Source organism: Elephantulus edwardii, unplaced genomic scaffold, assembly GCF_000299155.1.
Source record: "Elephantulus edwardii isolate Elephantulus edwardi_28Jun2011 unplaced genomic scaffold, EleEdw1.0 scaffold00127, whole genome shotgun sequence".
Classification (NCBI taxonomy): Eukaryota; Metazoa; Chordata; class Mammalia; order Macroscelidea; family Macroscelididae; genus Elephantulus; species Elephantulus edwardii.
Genome location: NW_006399877.1, coordinates 7117848 through 7142343, shown reverse-complemented (window position 1 = coordinate 7142343; position 24496 = coordinate 7117848). Strand labels below are relative to the sequence as shown.

At 48.2% G+C, this 24496-nt stretch overlaps 1 protein-coding gene across 1 annotated transcript in view; it reads left to right on the top strand.

Annotated features, from left to right (window-relative positions):
- INPP5D (inositol polyphosphate-5-phosphatase, 145kDa) overlaps positions 1–24496 on the top strand; it is a 140906-nt gene that overhangs the window by 5650 nt on the left and 110760 nt on the right. The window contains exon 2 of the mRNA XM_006893532.1: positions 17840–17903. Within this exon, the coding sequence (XP_006893594.1) occupies positions 17840–17903 (64 nt within the window). The remainder of the gene's footprint in view (positions 1–17839; positions 17904–24496) is intronic.

Here is a 24496-nt window from a genome sequence, read left to right as displayed (position 1 = left end):
GTCACTATGGGTCAGAGTTGACTTGATGATACCTAACAACAACAGCAAACATCACCCCCAAAAGATGCTCCATGCAAGGGCAGTCCTCGACAACCACTGATCAGTTTTCTCTGTCTGTGGGCTTACAGAAACACAACAAAAACCAAAACAAACCCACTACCTTCAAGCAATTCCGCCTCATAACCACCCTCTACTGGTCCCCCAGGTTGCAAATCTTCTCGGGAAGTTATTGCCTGTCTTTTTCTCATGGAATGGCTGGTATTTGAACCGCTGACTCTGGAAATTTCATATCAATGGAATTAAATGATATGTGGTCTTTTGTGATTATTTCCTATCACTTAGCACAGTGTTTTTTAAAAAATTTTTAAAAATTCATTTTAATGAAAGTTTAGAGAGACTTAGGGTTTCCAATCACTCATTGTTGCACTTTTCTCCCTGCCCACCTCCTCCCCCCAATTCACTCTTCCCCTTGAAAAGTAGAAGAAAAAATCTTTCATTGTTATGCAATCCCTCCCCACAAGTCCACTCCACTGTGCAGCCTTCATTCTGGACTTCTGTAATGACAATAATACCTAATCATATATACCTTTTAAACAGTTCTCTCCCTCATCTGTTTCAATGCAGTAGACATTATTCTTCTCCTTCTTTTCTGTCTTCTCTCAACCCTGATCTCAGTCCCATTTTACAACAGTGGCCCTATGCAATATTTGTCCTTTTGTGACTGAGATATTTCATTCAGCATAATGTCTTCCGGGTCGTCCATTTTGCATAATATCTCATGAGTTCCTTGTTTTTTCAATGCTGCATAGTATTCCATTGTGTGAATAAACCACAGCTTCTCTATCCATTCGTTTGTTGATGTGCACTTGGTTTGTTTCCAGCTCTTTGCTATTGTGAACAAAGCCGCAATAAACATGGGTGTGCATAAGCACAGTGCTTTTAAGGTTTCTCCATGCTGTGACATCAATCAGGACTACATTCATTTTCCTGGCTGAATATTATTCTGTTGTATGGCTAGACCCCATTTCTTTTTTCAGGAAGGGACGCTGGCCTGTAAACCAGCAGGTCATCAGTCCAAATCCACCATCCTCTCTGCAGGAGAAAGATGAGGCAGACACTTTACTAGGATCTATGGCCTTGGACACCCAGTGGAGGGTTACCAGGGGTCAGAATCGACTTGATGCCTTTGGGATTGGTTTTGAGATTGAGGATTCACCAGCTGGTAGACACTTGGGTTGTTTTCACTTGGGTCCATTTTGAGGAGTTTTGCTGACAATGTCAGAGTATATACTTGTGCGTGGCAAATGTTTTTCTTTGAGTACACATAGTGCTAGATCATCTAGTAAATTAACACCTTGCTGCACACTTTTAAATTGATGACCACGCTTAGAAACACATTTGCCATCATTTGCGGCAACCTGTTAAGGAGCTCTGGTGGCCTAGTGGCAGAAGCTGTGCTGCAGTCCCAAAGGCACGTGGTTCGAGGCCACCAGCTGCTCTGCAGGAGAAGGATGGGCAGTCTCCTCTGGTGTAATTAACTGCCTCTGAAAACCTGCTGGAGTGTCAGCTATAGGTTGGTGCCAACTCTACAGTGTGCAATGATATACAGTAAATTATTCATGCTTAACTTTTATTTTTGCCAAAGTGACGGCCCCAATTTACTTTCCTAGCAGCAGTGTGTGAGAGTTTCTCTACATCCTCACCAACACTTGTTGTTGTAGTTCTTTTGTTCCTGTTCCTGTTTTATAACCATCTCTGTGGGTGTGAAGTGTTAGCTTGCTCTGGTTTTGGTTTGATTTCCCTGAGAACTAATGACGTGAGTGTCTTTTCATGTGCTGCTGGTCAACTACCAGCCTTCGCTGGAGAAGTATCAGAAATAATTGGGTTCCTTATCTTTTTATTGTTGTCCTTGGCTCCTTGAGAGGATACAATGGGAGAATATGCGGGTGACATTTACCCCAGGCATCCATCGAGAGCTGACAGTGTTTTCTTCTGAGGTAAATGTGAGTGGTGACATTTCAGAAGCAGAGGACAGGGCCAGTCTGTGGAGAAAATTGCCGAATAGGAGGAGAGAGAAGAACAGAGGCCGAGCGAGTCACTTCTGGAACTTCCTGGAGACCATAGGAGAGCCTGAGCTGTCACGTTCGCTTTCTCAGAGGAAACACTTAAAAAGATTGAGACAGGAAGAGGGCTTGAGTGACGCACGAGTGGCCGCTGACGGTGGAGGCCAGGCGAGGGCCTGGAAGTCTGCGGGGAGAGAGGTATGAGACATGGAGCAAAGGGGAGCCACCAGTGAAATCAGAGAGGACGGAGGTGTGGTCACAAGAAGGTGGAGGCTGTTATGACAGATTATCTAGTCCCAGCTGAGGAGGGCAATGTGGGAGGACTGGAGCCCTAGACTCTGAAGGAGCTGACAGGAATCAAGTACGTGTCAAGAAAGGGGACCTGATGGTGATGGCCACTGTGAGCCAGGCCCCCAGGAGACAAGGCTGAGAGGCTGGGAGCACACGCTTTGTGCAGACAGAACCAGGCCTTTGTGTCCACTAATGAGAACACGTGATGTTAGGAAGTGTGGAGTCTCTGGCTGTGTGGGTTCAACGGCAGCACCACGCATGGTGGGCTCTGAGACCAGTAGGGTCAACAGCCCGACCCCCCACCCACCCACCTGGGGAGCAGCCTTCTTGCCAGAAACTTCCTCAAGAGTGTGAATTGTCTTCTACAGAGAGTGCCAATTGTAGAGAAGGAAAAGAAGGCCCCAGTCACTGAGAGGCTCACGTGAGCAGTGTGGCGTAGTCGGGGGGTTTCTCATTCTCTCTCTCCCCTCCCCTGCCTCTCTCTCCCCCTCTCTCTGTGTGTATCTCATACTCCTTGCCATCAAGTTGGAAATGGAGATAAATCATTGTGTACTGATGATTACACAATACAGAATGTAGTGATGCCACTGAATAGAACACTTTCTAATGGAGGGAGACATATATATATACACATATATAAATATACACACACACACACATATATATATACATATATATATACATACATATATATATATTGATTACCGTCGAGTTGAGCACGATTCGCGGCGACCCTATGAATAAAAGGCCTGAAGCCTTTCTATAACTCTTGTCTTTTATCAAAGTTCATAGAGTTTCCAAAGGCATGATGTTTAGGAAGTGAATGCCACTATATCTAAAACCATTTGAAAGGATTTCTATATGGGAGCTGTGGTGGCCAAGTGGTAAGGAGTTATGCTAGACTTCCAAAAGTTCCAGCCAACTCAACAATACACAACAACAACAAATGTAATTGTGTGTATATGTACATGTACACGCATACACACGCACACACAGAGATGGTTATATAACTGTATAACGGATACATGTATACATTTGAATCCATCAGCTGGGCAATGAAAGACAGTCTTTTCCTGTGAGGTTTAACTGCCTCTGAAAACCCCCTGGAGGGTCAGCTAGGAGTTTGCTCAGACTTAACAGCTCACGCTAACATGGCATATGTATTTAGTTACATCTGTGTATATATGTATATGTATATACGCTATGTGTATACGTAGAGAGACAGAGAGACAGAGACTCTTGGTGGCAGCACAGATGGTTAACTATTAACCAAAATGATGGTGGTTTGAATTAGCTCAGAGGCACCTCTGAAAAAGGCTGGGTAACATTTTCTACTCCCAAAGACCACAGCCACTCAAACCCTGAGGAGCACAGTCTACTTTAACCCACTGTGAGTTAGGGTTGGTATTAGGATATATACATACTCTTATCATATATATATTTATATTGTAATATAAAATATTACAATGTATGAAGCTATACAATAGGTGGTTTCAAGTCAACCAGGACCTGGTGGGTGGGCCTTTGTATTTAAAAGTCGGTTGGGCTGGTGTTAATTGTGTTTGGGATGAACACTCATCTAAATGGACAGCACTGGTCAATTTGCTCTACTGAGGTAACTTGGGATTGCTGTCATGCTGAATGCTATGCCACTGGTCTGTCAAATGTCATAATGGTTACCCACAGTGGACAGTGTTTGGTGGAGCTCCCAGATTAAGACAAACTTGGAGGCAGAAGTGGCATCCACTTCCTAAACAACATGCCTCTGGAAACTCTGTGAACATAGAGAAACGACGGTTGTTACAGAACAAGGTTCAGGTCTTTTGTTCATAGGGTTGCTATGAGTTGTGCTCGACTTGATGACACTTAACAACAACAACATACAATAGATACAGTTATAGCCATAGAGTTCTAAGGGTTTTTTTATGGAAAATATATACAACACCCCATGTGTGCATTGACCACCAGTGGTCTCTAAGCCTTTGTTTAGTTACTTCGTATCAGTGGGATCATACACAATTTGTCCTTTTGTGTCTGACTTCTTTCGCTCATATGATATTTTCAAGGCTCACTGTGAAGCCTGCATCAGAGCTTCATTTCTCTTTGGCTGAGTGATGTGTATAAGCTCGAGTTCCTCAGAGACTTGGCATGTTTGTTTAACCATCACGGCAATGAAGAGATCATCCCAGCAACGCCACTCGGGCCTTTGGGTTTCCCAGTGAGTCTCAGTGATCAAGCACTGCTTTCACCGAGACACCACAAATGACTGGTTGACAAACAGATAGAGATTCTCTCCCAGTTTGGGTGGCTAGAAGTCCAAATTCAGGGTGGAGGCTCTACAGGAAGGAAGCTCAGGTGGTAAAGTTCATGTGGAGTTGTGCTGCTAACCTAAAGGTGGTCACTTCGAATCTACCAGCAGGTCCACAGGAGCAAGACAGGCAGTCGCTTCCTGTGAGGTTCACAGCCTTTGAAGCCCACTGGAGGGTCAGCCAGGCCTCAGCTTTGACTGGACACCAGTGACTTGAGTCTCACTCTAGGTGAAGATTTTGTCTGTCAGTTCTCTGTCAGTTCTTGAAGAAGGTCCGTGTCTCCTTCAGCATCTGTAGGCTTGGCCCTCCCCTGTGTCCAGGTGCTTCTGAGCACTTTAGTCCACGGACATGCTCGTGCGTGTGTGTGTGTGTGTGTCTTGGCCTGTGCCTGTGCCTGTGTCTGTGTCTGTGTGTGTGTGTGTGTGTCTTGGTGGTACTGAGGTCTGTCTGCCCTTTCTGCTTGGTTCTTCTTTTATTTCTTCTGAGACAAAAAGGAAAGCAGGTCTCACCTTAGGAAATGTCTACACTCCATCAAGGCCGCCATCTGGATTGTCCTGTGTACAGCCAGCTCAGAGCTGACCCTCTGACAGGTTTCCAGCGGTTGTGCATCTCACAGGAGGAGATTACCTGTCTTTCTCCCATGGAGCAGCTGGCGGATTCGAGCCTGTCACCCTTCAGTTGGCAATGCAGTTGCTTACCACAAAGAGCCATGAGCTCAGCAAGGGAGCCATAGCCCACCCCCATCCCTTACAACTGATAAGCTGGTCACACGACTAATGACCTGTTAATGTTGTTGTGTGCCATCAAGTCAGAACTGACTCACAGCTGACCCTCCAGCGGGTTTTCAGAGGCAGTAAATCATACAGGAAGAGATTGTCCTTTTTATTTTTTTTTTCTGCAGAGCGAATAGTGGATTCGAACTGCATGCCTTCGGGATTGCAGCCCAGAGTCTTGCCACTAGGTTAGGATTTACAACTCTCAGGCTAAGTGCATAATATTGAGAAGGCTGGCCGAGCCACACTAGCACACAGTCGCAGAGGACACAGTTCAGCCTAAAACCCAGTGAGATTAAAGTTACATTTTACACCAGCTGCAAGCTGTTAAGCAAGCCAGAAAAGCGTTATTAAAAAGTTTGTACCATAAAAAAAAAAAAAAGTTTGTACCATTGTGAGATTTACCAGAATGGGACCCAGAAACCCAGGGGGTGAGCACATATTGTCAGAAAAAGTGGTGCTGATAGACTTATTCAATGCGGGGTTGCTGCATAGTTTCAATCTGTAAAATAACCAGTGTCTGCATGGTGCAGTTGAACAAGCTGTTCGTGTGTGTGTGTGTGTGTGTGCTCGCGCACACACGCACCATGTTTGGTTTACCCATTTTGTTGACAGACCCGGGGTTAGTTTCCACCTCTGGGTTCCTGTGAACACGGCGATCGTGAACATTGGTGTCAAGTCTCCTCTGCGTCTCTGTTTTCACGTCTTTGTGTACCCAGGTAGGAGTGGAATTGTCAAGTCATATGGTAACTCTGTGTTTACCTTTTTAAGGAACCACCAGAAGATTTTCCATAATCATTTCAATCTGTCCGTTCTTTTAAAGCTGCATTGACATTTTATACTCTCGGATCCTGTATCCACTGGATGTGCACAGCGCGATCACACGACGTGCCATCCTCTGAAATGACCCTCCTGCGGGCGCTTTCACCACTGTCTGTGGTTGGTTCTCATGCCTGTGACCCAGGTCTTTGTGCAGAAATGGATACTCACGTTTCTGGTTTCAGATTCCCAGGGGTAAAACTAATGGATCAAAAGAGAGAAATCATTTTAAGACCTTTGGTAAATGCTGATAAACTACTTTCTGGAAACGATATTTCTGTTTACTTTCACGAGAAGAGTCTCTCTGTCTCATCGCTGTCTGTCTGGTCAGCTACCAGCTCAGAACTGACTCCCAGAGGGTTTTTAGAGGGGAGGAGAGATTCCTACAATCCTACAATCTGAAGGTGAGCCTCTCTGTGTTGATAAAATCTGTTGGCGCCACTCTCCCAGCAGCATGTGCCCACTTCCTGTCTCTGTGCCCACTGTGCTCATTCTGAGAAGACTGAATTCTCACGCCGTGCTGTGGCACATGGAGTCAACCTCAGTGTTGACAGAACTTCTCTGTGCTCTCACTCACACACTCAGTCACTGCTGTTGAGTCAGAAAGAGCTCGAAGCTGATCCTCTAGTGGGTTTTCAGAGGCGATAAATCACAAAGCAGGAGATTGTCTATCTTTTTCTAGAGGAGAAGCTGGTGGGTTCAAACCAGCCACTTTTGGGTTGGCAGAGCAACTCCCTACCCACTAGGCCACCCGAGTTCCCTTCCTGGGAAACCAGAATATTCATGTTGCAATATTGGCTTCATTGCTGTTGTCTGGGCCTGAACCTGAAAGGCCTCTAAAGTCTGCCTGGATCCTATTTTCATTACAAAATTGAGGTGCAAGGAGCTATTGAGAGCAGTCAACGTTCTGTTTGATCTGTGTTTTCTGGCTTGCAGCCCTGCTGGGCTAATTTGGTAGGATTTGCTGGCTTTTGTCATTCCACCTTGGTTCTCTTTCCTTTACCTGTATTTCTATTGAAGTTGTAGCGTTTCTCTTACAAATTTGCTTAAGTTCTTTATATCACACATTACAAATATGTTCATTATTCGTTATTTGTGCTTTGCTTTTAGTTATGATTCTTATTTATGTTTTAAAAAAAAATGTGAAGCTGACTCACAGGGCCATGGCAGGACAGAGGCGGCCCGGCCACAGGCTTTCCAACTGGACGTCTTACGGAAGCATATGTCTGTGTCCTTGTTGGATGGTGAATTCCAGCCCAGTGCTCAGCGACTTGCAGAACCCCTGGCCACAGTGCCACCGAGGGTTTAATGTCAGAAGTCACAAAGTTTTAACAGTAAACTTGATCCTTTTTGTTCTTTTGGGAGACTCCTCTTTGCTTTACAACATCAAGTGTTGGTCAGAAGGCAGAAATTCACTTGTGTCCCTCAATGTGGGAGGCAGGATGGTTAGAAACAGGGCCTGGTGTCGTGCTGTGGATTCTGATGCTCGGGGACCCGGCGGGACAGAACAGAACTGCCGCCCGGGGCTTCCAGGACTCGGAGCTGCTGCTGGATTTGAACTGCTGACCTTCCTTTGGAGCTAATAGGCTAAAGGAACAACCCAATCAGGCTGCCACTTCCACTGAATGCTCCTCTCGGGACCAGACATCAGAACACTGACACGATAGTGTTGGATAACGTGGGTGGAAGTGTCTACCTAGCCCGTGGCCTGGTGAACACATGTAACACTCGGAGGGTCGATTTCCTGTCCAGCACTGGATGCTCGAATCTCCCTGGAATTCCCTGAATAACTCTGGAAGGCAGAGACCTGCCCGTGTGCATTTCTCTCAGGGAGCCCTCTTTTCCAGAACCCTGTCTAGGGTTTGTTCCTTCCTCTCTTGTGATGCTTGTTTTGCCATGTGCTACATTTTACAGAAGGGGCTCTGACGGCACAGTGTTTAAAGCATTCCACTGCTAACAGAAAGGTCGGTAGTTTGAACCCACCAGTGGGTCCTGGGGAGAGAGACGAGGCAGGCTGCTTCTGTAAAGATTACAGCCTTGGAAACACTATGGGATAGTTCCACTCTGTCCCGTTGCCGTTGTTATGTGCTGACAAGTCGACTAGTCGACTACTACTCACAGCGACCCTCTGAAAAATGGCTCTGAATCCTGCCCTGTCCTGAACCAGTCTCACTGTATCTGACACACTTACCCCATTGCCACAGTCACTGTGTCATCTATCTCATTCAGGAGCTTCCTCTCCTGTGCTGTCCCTCTACCCTTCCAAGCAGGGTGTCTGTCTACCAAGGACTGGTCCATCCTGACAAGATGGCCAAACTATGTGAGATGGAGCTTCAAAACCCTTGCCTCCAAAGAGCAACTTTCTCCCTCTCCAGGACAGACCTGTTTGTTCTCTTGGCTGTCCATGGTACGTTCAATGCTCTTCTCCAGCACTCCACGCCAATACGCTGCCTTACACGTTACTATTAAGTTGAAATCACCCTGACAGCAGTGGATAAGTCGTGGATACCTCATGCTTGCCTGTTTCTCGTATGCCTGCTTTTCTCACCCTAACGTCATCCCCTGTCAATGGCAATTGCTGTTCTTGATGTCACTGAGTCAGTGCTGACTCTACCCACGAGACCAGCCGGGCTCTCTTCCTACTCACGTTAGTGTTGAGTAGCGTCGAGTTGGAACTGACTCATAGCAGAGCCCTCTGGCAGGTTCCCGAGAGGAAAGCACGTAGGAGGAGAAGGACTCGTAGTGACCCTATGCATGACAGAGCAAAGCCCGGCTGATCCTGCGCCCTCCTCACGTCCTCGGCTTACGCCAAGCAAAGGGTTTGTTGCAGCCCCTCGATTGCAGTAGTTCTAGGAGATATTTTATCTCAGGATTCCCAGTTAGTTGGTTCTCCTCAAGTGCTTTTCCAAATGAAATAGATAGTAATTTTGTCAAGTGTGGGAAAATCGCAACTGGGATTCTGGTTGGAATGACATCCATAACAGCTTGTGGACAGGTGACATTTTAATAATAATTTTTCCATATTCTGGTTGTTTCTTATTGTTTTAAACACGTTTTCTTGGAATGTTGTTTGTTATTAGTGGCTGTTAAGTTGGCTCTGACTCATAGCAACCCCGTCCAGGGAGGACAAAGCGCTGCCCAGTCCTGTCCTGTCCTCACAATCACCGTGGGGCAACCCCGTCCAGGGAGTACAAAGCGCTGCCCAGTCGTGTCCTGTCCTCACAATCACCGTGGGGCTCAACCTCATCGTGGTCATCACAATGTCAGCCCATCTTGTTGAGATTTTGCCTCTTTTTCTCTGACCCCCTGCTCTACCTCACAGTGTCCTCCAAGGGCTGGTTCCTCCTGCATATTAATTGGTCTGGTTATTCCTATTTCTTCCCTAATTACATTGGCCACTGCCTTGGGGGTTGCTGAGAAGAGGAAATATCTGCAGTGAGAAGAAATCTTGTGAGAGTCAAACACGGTGCAGCCCCAGAGAGGATGTGACAGATTGCACAGCCAAAAGTTAGTTCTCATGGGTCATGTCAGAGAAGAACTCATCTGTTACTAATTTTAGAAGAGTTTTCAAATTTTAAAAATAATGCTTTTACTCACTAATGTTGTTGGGTATGGCTGAGTCGGAACCGACCCATAGCTAACTCTCTAGTGGGCTTTTAGAAGCTATAAATTGCGTAGATGAAGATTGCCCTTCCTTTTCCCATGGAGCAGCTGGTGGATTTGAAGCCCATACCTTTGTGTTAGTAGCACAACTCCTTACTACTAAACTACCTAACAGACTACCAAAAAATTAAACCAAACCACAACCGTCATTTCCAACTCGTAGTAACCTTTTACCAGACTTCAGAGGCAGTAAATCTTAATGGAAGGGGCCTCCCTTCTTTCTCTAAAGGATCAACTGGTAGACTTGAACTGTTGACCTTTTTGTTGGCAACCTAACCCTGCCCCCCAAGGCTCCTTTAATAGACCGCAGAGCAGAGTGGACAGGATTTGTTCATGTATTGAGAAACCAAAGTCTTGACTGACACTGATTTTGCAGCAGGGGTCAGGAACTGAACTCCTGACACCTCTGAGGTCTGCTGGTACCGGGTTCCATGCTAGGTGCTGAGGTTGCTGTTGCTACATCAGTTCAGATCTCTGACAATCCCTGTGTGAACATAGAACTGTGCTTCAGAGAGTTTCCACTTCCCTAGGGAGGCGGACCACCAGGCCTATTTTAGAAGGTATCTCTGGGTGGATTTGAACTGCCAACCTTTCAGCTAGTAGCTGAGCACAACCACTAAGCAGTAGTTGTGAGCAAACCGTCCTCACAATTGCTGCAGAGCCCATTACTACAGCTGCTGTGTCAATCTATCGCTTGAAGGGCTCACTTCTCACAGCCTCAGAAGCCTGAGGGAGGGTCACTATGATGGGCAGAAGGTTTGGGGCAGTTTGTTATCTAACTTTGGAATCTTTTCTTTAGATGACATTTTACATATAAAATTGTTTAGGTATCTGTAGAATTCATCAAAACATGTCTAGATCAGTACATTAATAGGAAACTGCCAGAAATTCAAGCAGGGTTTAGAAGAGGCCATAGCACCAAGGATATAATTTCTGTGTCCGATGAATCCTGGCTGAAAGTAAATACCGGAAGGTCTGTTTGTGCTTTATTGACAACCCAAAGGCATTTTGATTGTGTGGATCATAACAAATTATGGCTAACGTTGAGAGGAATGGGAATCCCAAAACACTTAATTGTGCTCAAATGAAATCTATACCTACAAGAAGCTGTTTTCTGAATAGAGGGAGGGAATACTGAGTGGTTTTAACAGGAAATGTGCCCCAGGGATGTAGCCTCTCCCATACATGGACAATCTGGACGCTGAGCAAATCCTTGGAGTAGACTCTATGAAGAAGAAAGTGGCATCAGGAATGGAGGAAGACTCATCATCAATAACCTTCGTTCTATAGATAACACAACCTTGAAAGGCTTGAAGTGCTTGTTGCACAAGATGAAGCATTACAATCCTCAACGGAGATTACAGCTCAGTATAAACAAGACACCGTTCTTCTCTCATGGAGCAGCTGGTGGACTTGAACTGTGTGCCTTCAGGATGATTGCAGTGCGGCTTCTTGCCACTAGGCCACCAGAGTTCCCTGAATACCCATGGACTGCCCAAAAAAAAACCCCAGATAGGTCTTGGAAAAGGTGCAGACAGAATCCTCCTTGGAGGCAAAGATGACAAAGATTCATCTTTCATACATTGGGCATGTTACTAGGAGTAACTAGTTCTTGGAAAGAGACATCACGCTTGGAAAGGTGGAGATCAGGTGGAAGAGAGAAAGACGTCCAACTAGGTGGACTGATAGAGTGGCTGCAGCCATGGGCTCACATGTGTCGAAGGTGATGAGGATGGCGATGACGCAGGATAGGACATCGTTCAGATCTGCTCACAGGGTCTATGAGGTGTACTTGACTCAACGGCACCACCACCAACAAGGCATATATTGCATATATGTGTGTACTTGTGTGTGTGTGTGTGACTGTATGCATGCACGTGTATGTACGTGGTATAGAGGTGGATACACATGCATGTGTGTTGTGTGTGTGCATGCTTGCATTATATGTGTTGTCTGCAAAGAGTCCTGATGGTGTAATATGTTATGTTTGGGGCTGCTAACAGAAAAGGCGTAGATTGGTATCTGTCAGCTGCTCCTCAGGAGAAAGACAGGCCGTCTGCTCCTGCAAAGATGATCAAGGAGCCCGACAGAGAGTATCCACTAGGCGGAACTGGACGGCCATGGGGCTGGTTTGTGGCTGTGTGTTGTGTGTGTGGACTAAAGACTGTGAGAACCAGGGCTACAGTAAGGCTCGGACACTTGGCTGTAAGTCCACATGCACATTGTGTGTGTGTGCACAAGCACGTCAATGCATGGGGTGTGTGTGTGTGTGTGTGTGTGTGTGTGTGTGCACCAGGCGAAGGGCAGCAGCTGGTGGGTGGACAGGCCTGCGGGTGCCCTTCATGGAGTGCAGCCTGGAGCTCTGCCCTCCCCTCTCAGGAAGGAGTGTGGTGGGGTGAGGATGTCCATGATGTCCACTCTCCTTCTGCCCCAGGGTGTCTGGCCCCAGGGGCCTGGGAGGTGTGGCTCCATTAACACTGCTGAGAGCTTCTCACAGGAGCCCAGGGCTTGTGAGGAACATTTCTGGGCTCACTCTCTCTTATCCTAGCCGTTGCATATGGATCCGTTTTCAGAATATGCAGGCTTATCTTTTACTGACTTGTTTTTGCTTAAACGCATCTAAGTGTATATCAAGCTGTAACAGAAAAGTCTCCTGTTTGAATCCATCAGCCTCAGGAGAAAGACAGGCATTCTCCTCCCGTGAGGATTTACAGCCTCAGAAATGGCTAGAGGGTTGCCCTGGATCGGAACCAACGACAGAAGTGGGCTTAAATTTGGCTTTTGAAAAGTTTCTGGTAATTTTGATAGAGCAGGTCCCCCTTGGCTAAGAAGAGGCCTTCCTGTGCTGATGGTTAAGGGGAGACTTGCTGTGCTGATTGATGGGTGTCTCGGTCACACCCTGGGGCTTTTCTTCTCTCTGTCTATAACTAATGCTCCGGGCACTGGGGCCTCCTAGAAATCAGCCTCACTGAGCCAAACAAGAGGGGGCTCTCCCCCTCACTGAATTTGCATATCTGCAGCAGGAAGTGTCACAAGGACTCTGTGTTCAGAGATAAAAGGACAGGACAGGAGACTCAGACTCTGGCCTTTGTGAAGGAGGCTCAGGCTGGGAGGGCTGGTGGTTCCTGCTGAGTTTTCTGGGGACAGAAGGTGGCCCTGGGGGTGCTCAGTGACCCACAGTGTCTCCTGGGCTGTGATCTCTACAGGAGCGGATCACCAGGTCTTTGTTCCACGGAGTCATACGGTGGCTTTGAACTGCCAACCCTTCTGGTATAAGCAGCTGGACACCAATGGGTTAGAGATAATCCTTGCCCTCTTATCCATAAGCCAGTTAGGGTGTCAGTCAGGCTCTGGGGACCTATGGGGTAGGAGAGGCAGAGTATCCTGTGTGTCCTGAAGACAGTTACTTCCAAAATGATCCAGCCTGTAAACATTGGGCCGAATCAGAAAATCAAAGATAAGTGTGTTGGATCAAATAAATTGCAAAACATCTATGCAGTTTATAAAAACCAGTAAAAAAGGGAAGCAAACTAAATCAACCAAGGTTGCTTCTGTCCAGTTGACTCTGACCTGTGGTGACCTCCTGTGGGTTTCTGAGACTGTTAATGTCAATGGAAGAAGCTGGCCTGTCTTTCTCTCACAGAGGAGCTGGTGGCTTTGAACTGGTGTCTTTTTGGCTACTAGTCCAGCGTGTAACAGAGATGCTATTGATTTGAGGGAAGGGGCCAGAGAAAGGCAATATGCAATTAAGAGGAAAGAGAAAAAGAAATAAAATAGTTACATAAAAAAATGTTAATAGCCATGACAGGAGTCTAGAGCAAAGGCTACATGGTGGAGTGGACCTGGGGGAGGGTTTGTAAAACAATGAAAAAATTTTTCTTTTACTTTTCCAAGAGGGTAGTATACTGGGGGGGCAGGTTGGGAGGGGAGAAAAGTGCAACAATGAATGAATGGAAATCCAAAGTCTCTGTAAATTTTTACTCAAATTAATAATAAATTTAAATAAAACAAAAATGTTAATAGCATATATCAAATTTTTGGACTAATACATGGGGGGACAGATGGACAATTGAAAAAAAAAAATTAGTGAGCTGAAGTTGTGAGAGAAATTCACAGAAAAAGAAACCTAGATGGTTGTAAGGTAGTGGAAGGGAATGTTCATCCTTTCTTATGAAGGCAGGGAAACTCAAGCAAGCCTTCGTTTTTCTTTTAGCTCCATTTGCAGAGATTGGGACTTCTGATAACGCCCGGTTGGCCGGCTGTGGGGCAACAGACATTGTCCTATTCGGTTCAACTCATCACATTGCTGTTGAGTTGGGACTCACTCAGAACTGACCCTCTGGCGCGTTTCCAGAGGCTATAAACTGCACAGGAGGAGACTGTCTATTTATTCCTGTGAGCAACTGGTGGATTCAAACTGCCGGCCCCTGGATTGGCAGTGCGACTCCTTATCCACTAAGCTACTAGAGGTGGGGTTGAGGGGCTTAAAAAGGCACTAACGCTACCTCCTGATCTTCTCAATCACCTGCTACACATCAGAGAGCTGGACAAGGAAAATGACGACAGAAGAACAGGTGTGTTTGAGCTGTGGTGTTGGAAAGAGCGCTGAATACCTGTGGACCGTCAAACAAACAAAGAAATATGTCCTGGAAAGGTGTGGCCAGAGTGTTTACTGGAGGCAAGGATGGCAAAGGTTGTCTTTCAGAACTTGCTGCAGAGGGTCAAGGACTGCAGCCTTCAGTATGGACTGAGGCTCAATGTCAAGAAGACAAAGATTCTCACCACTGGACCAATTGGCAGCATCAGGATGGATGGTGAAGAGATTGAGATTGTTCACAGCTTCAGTTTGCTCGGCTCCACGGTCAACACTCTTGGCACCAGCAGCCAGGAAATAAAAAAACGTATTGCGATGGGAAAGTCTGCTCTTAGGGACCTCTCTAAAGTACTCAAGAGCAACGGTGTCTCTTTGGAGACTAAGGTGCTCCTGATACAGGCCATGGTCTTTGCAATCGCTTGTTATGCATCAGAGAGTTTGACAATGACTAGGGAGGATAGAAGGAGAATTGACTCCTTTGAGCTATGGTGCTGGAGAAGAGTATTGAATGTACCATGAACTGCCAAGAAAACAAACAGATTCATCTTGGAGAGGGTTAAACCAGGCTGCTCCTTGGAGGCAAGGATTCTGGGGCTTCGTCTGACATACTTTGGGCATGTTGTCAGGAGGGATGGGTCCTTGGAGAGGGACATCATGCTTGGTAGGGTGGAGGGACAGCGCAGGAGGGGAAGACCCTCTATGAGATGGATTGATTCAGTGACTGGGGTAATCAGGATGGGTTTGTCAGAGACAGTGTAATTGACACAGGATAGAGCAGAGTTTAGGGCTATTGTACATAGTGTCGCTATGAGTCGCAAGCGACTCGACGGCACATAACAACAACAACTAAGTGAGGCTCTCCCTTGGAGAGGGACATCGTGGTTGGAAAGATGGAGGGTCAGTGAAGGAAAGGGGGACCCCCAAAGAGATGGACTGACACTGTGACGTCAGCAATGGGCTCTTGGGTCTCAAAGATGATGAGGACAGCACAGGACAGGGTCACTATGAGTCATTCTCAATGGCATCTCACAGCAACAACCTCTTGGAAGGCAACTGATGGTCTCTGGCACAGAATTAAAGAGTGAGGCTGCCAGGTCAGAGGTCAGAGTTCTGACCCACCAGCGGCTCCGAGGGAGAACAGACAATCTGCTTCCATAGAGATTTGCAGGCCCGGAAGCTCCACGGAGCAGTTCCGTTCAGTGCTAAAGGGTCGGCGTGAGTCAAAGCCAAGTGGATGGCAGTGGGGAGTTTTGTTTGTCAGAATGGGGGATGTCCTGTCCTTCTGCCTGGCCGTTCTCCTAGGACGCTATCAGCCCTCCCTCCTGTCTGTGTGCATCATGTTTGCAGGAACCAGGCTCTGCTGTGGCCATTGCACGCCTGTCACCCCCCAGCCACGCCCCAGCAGAACTGTGTTATTACTGACCCCATCTCACTAATGAGGGAACTGTGAGCTCACCCATGTGAAGGAAGATGTTGGCTGCAGCGTGCTGTGTAAGAGAAAGGGTTTTCCACACCTGAGCGCTGGTGGGTCCCACGGATGAGTGCACATCAACGGGGTCAAGACTCATTTGGATGCGATCAAAAGACATCATGCTTGGTAAAGTAGTAGTTGTTGTTAGGTGTCAAGTCAAGTACGACGCAGAGCAAGAAACCCCACGACAAACAGATCTGAACCCTGATGGTAGAGGGTTTGAGAAAAATGAAGAGAGTCCCGATGAGATGGAATGAGCCAGTGGTTACAGCAGGCTCAAGCCCAGCAGATGTGGTGGGGACTGCACAGGCGGGCAGGGTTTCCTCCACTTTACGTGAGCCGCTATCGTATGGAGCCAACTCAGTGACCCTCAACAACAAGTGATGTGAAAAGAAGGAAGGGAAAAAGGAGCCCTGGTGGTGCGGTGGGTAAGAGCTCTGCTGCTAATCCAAAGATCAGTGGTTTGAACCCACCGGGAAGCCCTCAGAGAGGGGCCACCTGCTCCCACAGAGACCAAAGCTTTAGGAACCCTGTGGGGCGGGTCATCTCTGCCCACAAGGCCAAGGTCTCCTCCTCTGTCCTTTAAGGCCAAGGTCTCCTCTCTCCTACAAAGCCAAGGTCTCTGTCCTACAAGGCCAAGGTCACCTCTGTCCTACAAGGTTAATATTTCTGTCCTACAAGGCCAACATGAATGGGAGTAGACTTGATGGGTTTGTTGTGTTTTTTTGGGTGTGTGTGTGTGTGTGTGTGTGTGTGTTTGCAGGGGGGGAGGGAAGAGCTTGGGGACTGATATTTTGGTACAATTTCTCTATAAACTGTACTTTAAAGGAAAAAAAAAATTAAAATTTTAGTCTATCTTCTTAAGGTTCTCTTACTTTTTCATGGCCTGTCTATTTTAGAAAGCAAGCCTGATATCTTTTCATTGTTGTTCAAACTCTGCTTATCAGAGAGGTCACTGAGAAATGGAAAACTCTTTGCTTTTTAACACATCTTACTCAGAGAGGGAGCTCTGGTGGTTCAGTGGTAAGAAATTGTCGGTTGGCACCTGGTTCGAATCCACCAGGTGCTCTGTGAGAGAGTTGGACAGTCTCCTCCCGTGTGATTTACTGTCTATGGAAACCTGCTGGGAGGTCAGCTATGGAGCTATGACTCCGTTCCCACTCGATGGGACATAATATCATCACATTAAAAAATAGCAACTCCTTGCACAATTGGGTTGAATTTCTGGAAAGAACATAGAAGCTGTGATTTCTGGCGTTTCCTTGTGAGAAGGAAATCCAGGGCTCTCTCATCAGTTATTGAAGGAATCAGGTGTCTGGTCGGAATCTGGGTTGCTGGTCAGCCTTGAGGAGAACGAGTCTATGGGATAAAGTGTTCCAGGAGGCACAGCATTTGATTGGGGAAGTCCAGTAGGAGGGACAGGCCAGCCCAGAGCTGAGTTTCTGCTCCCCACTCAGCAAGACCCTATCTCCTCAGCCTCATCGGAACCCTGTCTGCTGAAACGCTCCCTCCCACACTGGTTCCTCTGACAGCAAGGCCATTGAACGGTTGAGGAAATTCTCCCAGATGGTGGCCTCCTAGGGAACAGGCCAAGTAGCTTCTGAGCCCTGGAGTAGGTCACATGTCCACGTCCACATGCCCCGTGGCCTGTCCCTGGAGCTCCTTTCACACTGAGAGGTGGGGCGACGAGTCAGACCTCGTTGACACAGGTTGATTTCTAGCTCGGAGAAGGATCAGCTCTAAGACTGGGTAACTTTCTGACCACCTTCCTCTAGCCATACCAGCAACTCCTGTCTTGTCGGTGATGAGAGAAAAATTTCCCACTGAGCACTGATGATCTCTTCGGTCTGTTTCAGATACCGGAACTGCGTTTACACGTACAGAATTCTGCCCAATGAAGACGACAAATTCACAGTCCAGGTGAGTCCCCTGCAGTCCCAGGTTTCCTCGCTCCAGCGCTGGTGGGGAGGGCATACCCAGGAGCACAGATATAAAAGCCTGAATGGCTCTATCCTTCCCCAGAAGTCCATGGGGTCAAGGCCGGCTTAGGGGTAAGCTGTGGCCCCAAGAGTGTCTCTGCACTGTGATATTATGGACCAGGAATGATGACACTATTTGTTTGTGGTGTGGTGCGGGTGAGCAATGGGCTTCACCAATGATTTCCTTCAAATGGGTGAGAGCACACAGTCTAGAAGAGGAATGGAAGTGGGTGTGGAGTGTGCCGAAATGCAGACCATATCCTGTGGCCTGAGAGACTGATGGATGGGTTGGAAGGAAACCAAGAAACGAGACAGAAATAGGACTCTGTTGCGACTGAGCTGATGCTGACTCTTCACGGTGACTCCGACTGTTAGGGTGGAGCCGCTCCGTAGGGTCTTCTTGGCTGCTATCTTTAAGTCCATGGCAGCCTGGTCTTTCTTCCGCAGCTCCTGAGTGGCCTTATACTGCCAGCCTTTAGACCAGTGACTGAGCACAAAGCAGTGGTCCAAGCTTTTAGAACGAGACAGGGTTTCAATTTCTGGACATGTTTGTAGCTCTGGTTGCTGGGAGTGTAATGTATTGGGCTGCTAACCCAAAGGCCAATGGTTCAAGTCCCCCAGCTCTTCTTTGGGAGAAAGCTGGTCAGTCTCCTGTTAGAGCCTTAGAAAGCAGGTGGGGGGCGGCTGCAATCCGGAACCGGCGCCACGGCAGTGGTTTGGGTTTGATTTTCCATCTGTCAGTACCTACCATTCAAAGAGGCCAGTTCCTCTGGGGGGCACCTCCAGGTGGACTTGTGCAGTTGTGTCTAAGAAGAAAACCAAGCAGGAAAGTACCCAGATGCTGTCCATGTGACAGGCACCGGGGGCTCTGCTCAACCACAGCGTGGGCCGGCCAACGAGGAGGCCCAGGAGGCTGTTTCCATCCGGCTGCACCTGAGACCCTGGGGACACAAGAATGAGGGACATGTGCACGTGGTGGTGGTAGGGGGGGGCTCGTACCTGGTCCTCAGGGGCCACAGGGAGGCATGTAGCAAGGGGCCAAGGGTACAGAAACCCTGTCACAGAGGAGCTGGCTTCTGTGAGACTCAGCTGAAGAGAATGTGGACACAGGGCAGGAAGCAGAGATCAACCAACAAACCAGCGATCCTGCTGCCCTCCAGCCATTCTGACCCGGGTGTTACAGAGCAGAGCTGCCCCGTGGGGTTTTCTTGGCACTGACCTTACTAAAGCTGATGGCCAGGTTCTTCTTCTGTGGCTGGATTTGAACTGTCAGCCTCTAGGTCAACAGCTATTGCAAACTGCTTGCATTACCGGGAGCCTCCTGGCATCTCGGGTTTGAGGTGAATAATCCAGAATGGTCTGTTCTGTCTGGGTCCAGAACACAGGGCCAGACTTGGGGTGTGACCACACGCACAGATCACTCCTCGGAAGCGCATCGCTGGGACAAGCTGTGGTAGTGAATGCCCATCAGGAGGCCTGGTTATGGGGTCACATCAGGAGACAGCAGGGGTGGGGAGCCCGGTGGCTGGGTCTGCTCAGTGGGGACTGTGAGTCCGGACCTGTCCCAGGTCAGGCTGGGCCTTGCACTGGCTGCTTGAGCCTCTCGTCACCAAAACAGAGCGCATCAGTTTGGCTGGTCTGGGATGCCATGTGGCTCAGCCTCTGTAGAGGTCCCCAGCAGCACACCTGTCCAGGTAACTGACAGCTTTTTGTCACCAGGATGACTGGCTTCCATGCTGGGGGGCACATGTGGCCAAGGAGCACAGCTCTGGGCAGGCAGCTGCCCACAGTGGCCTGGCAAACCCTTCCAGGCCCAGGCCTCCAGCAGCTGGGGGTTGAACCTTACCGGCGAAGGAGGCTAAGCTCTCTCAAGCTACAACTTGATCAAAGCTTTTGATCTTTCTTCCCCTGTGGTTTTTTCCTATTCTTTCAAAGAGGAGCAGACTTGAGCGTGACTCTGCCCTCCGTGGGAGGAGGCCCAGTGTTGTCTGGACCAGGGTTTGTGCACGTAGCAATCATGTCTGATGTGCATCCCCCACCTGTGTCTGCCTGGTGTCCTGCCCGTTCCCCACTTCAGTGCGGTCAGTTTCCACCCACAGTCACCCGCAGGGCAGAATACAAGTGCCCACAGTGTTTCCTAAGCCGTGATCTTTACAGAAGCGAATTGCCTCATCTGCCTCCAGTGGAGAGGCTGGTGGATTAGAACCATCAGCCTTTAGGTCAGCAGCTGAGTGCTTTACCCACTGCTCCTCGTGGTATCCTGGACCCCTGTAAATTGGGTCATCCGTGCAGCTTCTGAATCTAGTGCTTCCTCTGACTTTGGGAGCTGCTGGGACCCTCACTTGTCACATAACGTGGCCTGTATAGAATAGCCGGGAGAGAGGGGGCTGCTCTAGGACCCTCGGGGTAGGCACCCCAGACTCTTGTCTCAGTTTTCCAATGCGGGGCTGTCTGCTCCTCTGCTCCACCAGCCACCCAATACTTACACTCCACCCCAGAGAGCGTATGACAGACTCAGTTGGCTAGGCCCTCAGTTGGTAAGGCCCTCCCCACACAGCCACTCCGAGGCTGTGGCCTGGGTACAAATGAGCTGTCCTTGGAGCTGGCCAACCGCGTTCCCATCCACTCAGCAAAGGCGGACAAGTCACAGGGACAAGGTGTCGTCACTAAGGCCACATTCAGCAGAGGCGATGTGTGAGCACCTTTTAAAGTATGGCTCTGTCACGTGCCCCTCTGGAGGGGTCTGCCAATCTCCCCACACTGACCATCTGGAGATCTGATGACCAGCGGGCTGTGGGTCCTGGTGGTCTGAGGAGGCATTCACCCCTGAGGATACGCTGTCTGTAAAAACACAAGAAACCAGCAACAGAAACCCAGTTGATGCCAGCTCATGCTGACTTCCATGTGTCAGTTAAGGTGTCCTCCGTGAGTTTTCAGTGGCTGATTGTGCAGGAGACCACCAGGCCTCTCCTCTGAGGCACCTCTAGGAAGATCACCAGGCCTTTCCTCTGAGGCACCTCTAGGAAGATCACCAGGCCTTTCCTCTGAGGCACCTCTAGGAAGGAGACCACCAGGCCTCTCCTCTGAGGCACCTCTAGGAAGCCTAAAAATGCCTTCTTTCCATTACTGGGTGAGCATGTTATCAGTTTGCACCTGTAAAAACACTCCACCGACTAATAAAATAAACCAGCATCTACAGCTGCTGATGTCCATCAATCACGATGTTGTCTGTTGGACAAGAAGTAATGACCTTTGTTTTCTTGACATTGAGAAGCCATCCATACTGAAGGTTGTAGACTTTGACCCTCTGTAGCAAGCATTTCATGTCCTCCTCAGTTTTGGCAAGCAAGGTTGTGCCATCTGCGTAATGAAGGTTGTTAATGACTCTTCCTCCAATCCTGATGCCACATTCTTCTTCATGAGAGCCAGGCTTCGTGAATTATTTCCCCATTACCGATTGAACAGGTGTGGAGAAAGGATCCATCCCTGATGTACACCCTTCCAGGTTTAAAGGCTGCAGTGTTCCCTTGCTGTGCATGGACAACAGCTTCTTGCTGTAGGTATAGCTTTTACATGAGCACAATTCAGTGTTCTGGGTCATGAGAGATGCAGAAAGGAAACTGTCAACAACTTCATCTTCCTTCCAATCAACACCCTTGTACCAGCAGTCAGGAGATCAGGAGACACACTGCTTTGGGCAAGTCTGCTGTCAGAGACCGCTCCAAAACACTGAAGAGCAATGATGTCAGTATGAAGACTAAGGTGTGCCTGATTCACGCCATGATCTTTTCAATCACTTGCTATCGTTGTGATAACTGAATAATGAATAAGGTTGACAGATTAATTGATGCCTTGAATTGTGATATTGGAGAAGAATAAGAACTATTCCATGGACTGCCAAAAAGCAGATATGTCTTTGAAAAGGTGTAACCAGAGTGCTCCATGGAAGTAAGGGTAGCGAAGCTCTGTCTCTCATACTTTGAACATGTTGCTAGGAGAGGCTGTTCCTTGGGAAAGGATATGCTTGTAAAGGGTCAGTGAAAAAGAGGAAGACTTTATTATTATTATTAATTTTAATGAAATTTACAGAGATTTTGGATTTCCATTCATTCATTGTTGCATTTTTCTCCCTGCCCTCCCCCAAGTCCACTCCACTATGCAGTCTTCATTCTGGACTCCTGTCATGACAACAATACCTTTATCATATATCCCTTTTAAATAGTTCTCTCTCTCTCTCATCTGTTTCAATGCAGTACTCATAATTTATCCCATCTTTCTCAGTCTCCTCCCAACCCCAATGTCAGTCTCATTTTACAACAGTGGCCCTACACAATATTTGTCCTTTGGTGACTGAGATATTTCACTCAGGATAATGTAAGAGGAAGACTTTCAACGAGGTGGATTAACATGGGACCTGCAGCAATGGGCTCAATGTCTTTAGAGATGGTGTGGATGACAGAGATTAGGACAGGACTCAGGTCTGTTGTTCCTGGGGTCACTGTGAGCCGTACTTGACTTGATGACACCTAATGACAACACAGAGCTGCTGAGGCACCGTGGTGAATAAAACACTGGGCTGTGAATCCAAAGGCCGGTGGTTCGAACCCACGGGAGAAAGCGGAGACGGAATGCTTCTGAGCAGATGCAGAATGCTTTCTGCTCAGTCCTGTGGGGTCACCTTGAGTGAGAGTCGGCTGTGCAGAGGTGGGCTTGGTCAGCGTGTGGGTGAGCCTTTCCTGGGGGGTGAAGAGAGGGCGCACAGTCAGACAGGGCCAGAGACTGTGCTCTGGGCTTATTTTAACTCGAGTTCCTCTTTCATGTCGGGGGCCAAACCTCACCCTCTTTTCTGAGCTCAGCCACAGTTTCGGAATGACTTGCTCACACCTGAGCGGCAGTGAGGCCACAGAGAGTCCCCACGCGCGGCATCAAAGCCGCTGGCTTAGTCACTCCAGCTCGCTGGCTGGGACTCTCCTTGCTTGACCTGCTCTTTTTCTGTCAAAACAAAAAGAAAAGGTTCTTCCTTCTCCCCAGGGCTACCCCCTACGTGGGATCCTGCGTCCCACCCTGGGCCAGAAGGAGGAAGGGTGGCCTGGTGTGAGGAAACACCTCCCTTTCTCTCCACCTTCTGAAAGACAGAACTCTAAACATGGCTGACATCTACTGAAGTCGGAGTTCCCGTGCAGACCTCCTGAGTCCCCCAGCTAAGTCTGCTTTTTTTCCTGCCTTGGAAAGTCTTTCCAAACCTGGCCTGCTTGAGAGGAGCCCCAGGGACACAGTGGATTAAGTGCTGGGCTGTCAATCAATCAGTGATTCAAACCCACCAGCCTGTCTGTGGGAGAAAGATGGGCCCGTCGGCCGCCATGAAGAGTGTAGATAAAAGGGAGAAGAACATGGAAAAGGAGCGAGAATTGGAGGGTGGAGGTTTGGGGGGTGTTCTGACAGAAATGAAAGTGAGGTGAAATAGTTGCTGATAGAAAGAGGTAGAGAGAAGGGAGTTTGAGAAGATTCTAGGGGTGCCTGGTTGAGGAGGCGGGGATCCATCTCCTCAGACTCTGCTCTTCGGGCTGAAGGACTTCCTGTCTTTAGCGCTTCTCCAAACAAAACAGAACACCCTAGCTGTTGTCAAGCAGGGTGACCCTGACCCCGTGTGTGTCAGGGGAGAATTGCTCTCCACAGGGTTTCTGGAAACGCAGCATTAGAATCACCAGGCCTCTGAGGAGACCTTCAGCTTTTTAGACAGAAGCCCAAGGTATCTGTGCTGCCCAGGGACTCTGACCCTCAAATCCTCAGAACCTTCTAGAATGGAGTCTGGGTCCCGGGTCATGGTTGTTTCTGGGCCCTGAGGAGGTGGTGTGTCTGGACCCCAGGTCCTGAGTGGGGCCAGGAACTCAGTTTTCTTGTCAATTCCCCCCTGCATGCTGACTGGAAAGGGGAAGTGACTCCCCTTTGAGGGAAGCAGCACCCCAGAGCCTCTGACTCGAGAATAAAAAATCAGGTCTGGGTTGTGCATTGAAAATCCTCCCCTCCCCAGGGGATTGAGGAAGCGTGGAGGGAGCACCGGCCAGCTAGTGACATCAAATGCTAGAACTGAAGTGGACCGAGCCACAGCTACAGCGACACCTGGCCCCTTTTTCTGACGTCCTTCCACCCATAGAATAAAGGAGTCCATACAGCCACTTGTGAACACCCTCCCATCAGAACCGCTGTGCGTTTCCCGTGGTGCTTTGCCCTTTCTCATCACTGAGGTGATATGAGGAGAGGTTGAAGTCCAGTCAGGGACACACATGTGTTTTCATATAAGTCGATACGCTGAGTGAATTACAGATATACCTTATTTTATTGTGCTTTACAGATATGGACTATTTTACAAACTGAAGGTCTGTGGAAACCCTGCATTGAGCAGACTTTCTGGCACCATTTTCCCAGCAGCATGAGTTCTCTTAGTGTCTGCAGGACCCAATTAGGTCATTCTCACAAGGTTTCAAACTGTTTCATAATGTGATTGAGCACTTAAAAAGAGTACCAGAAATTTTT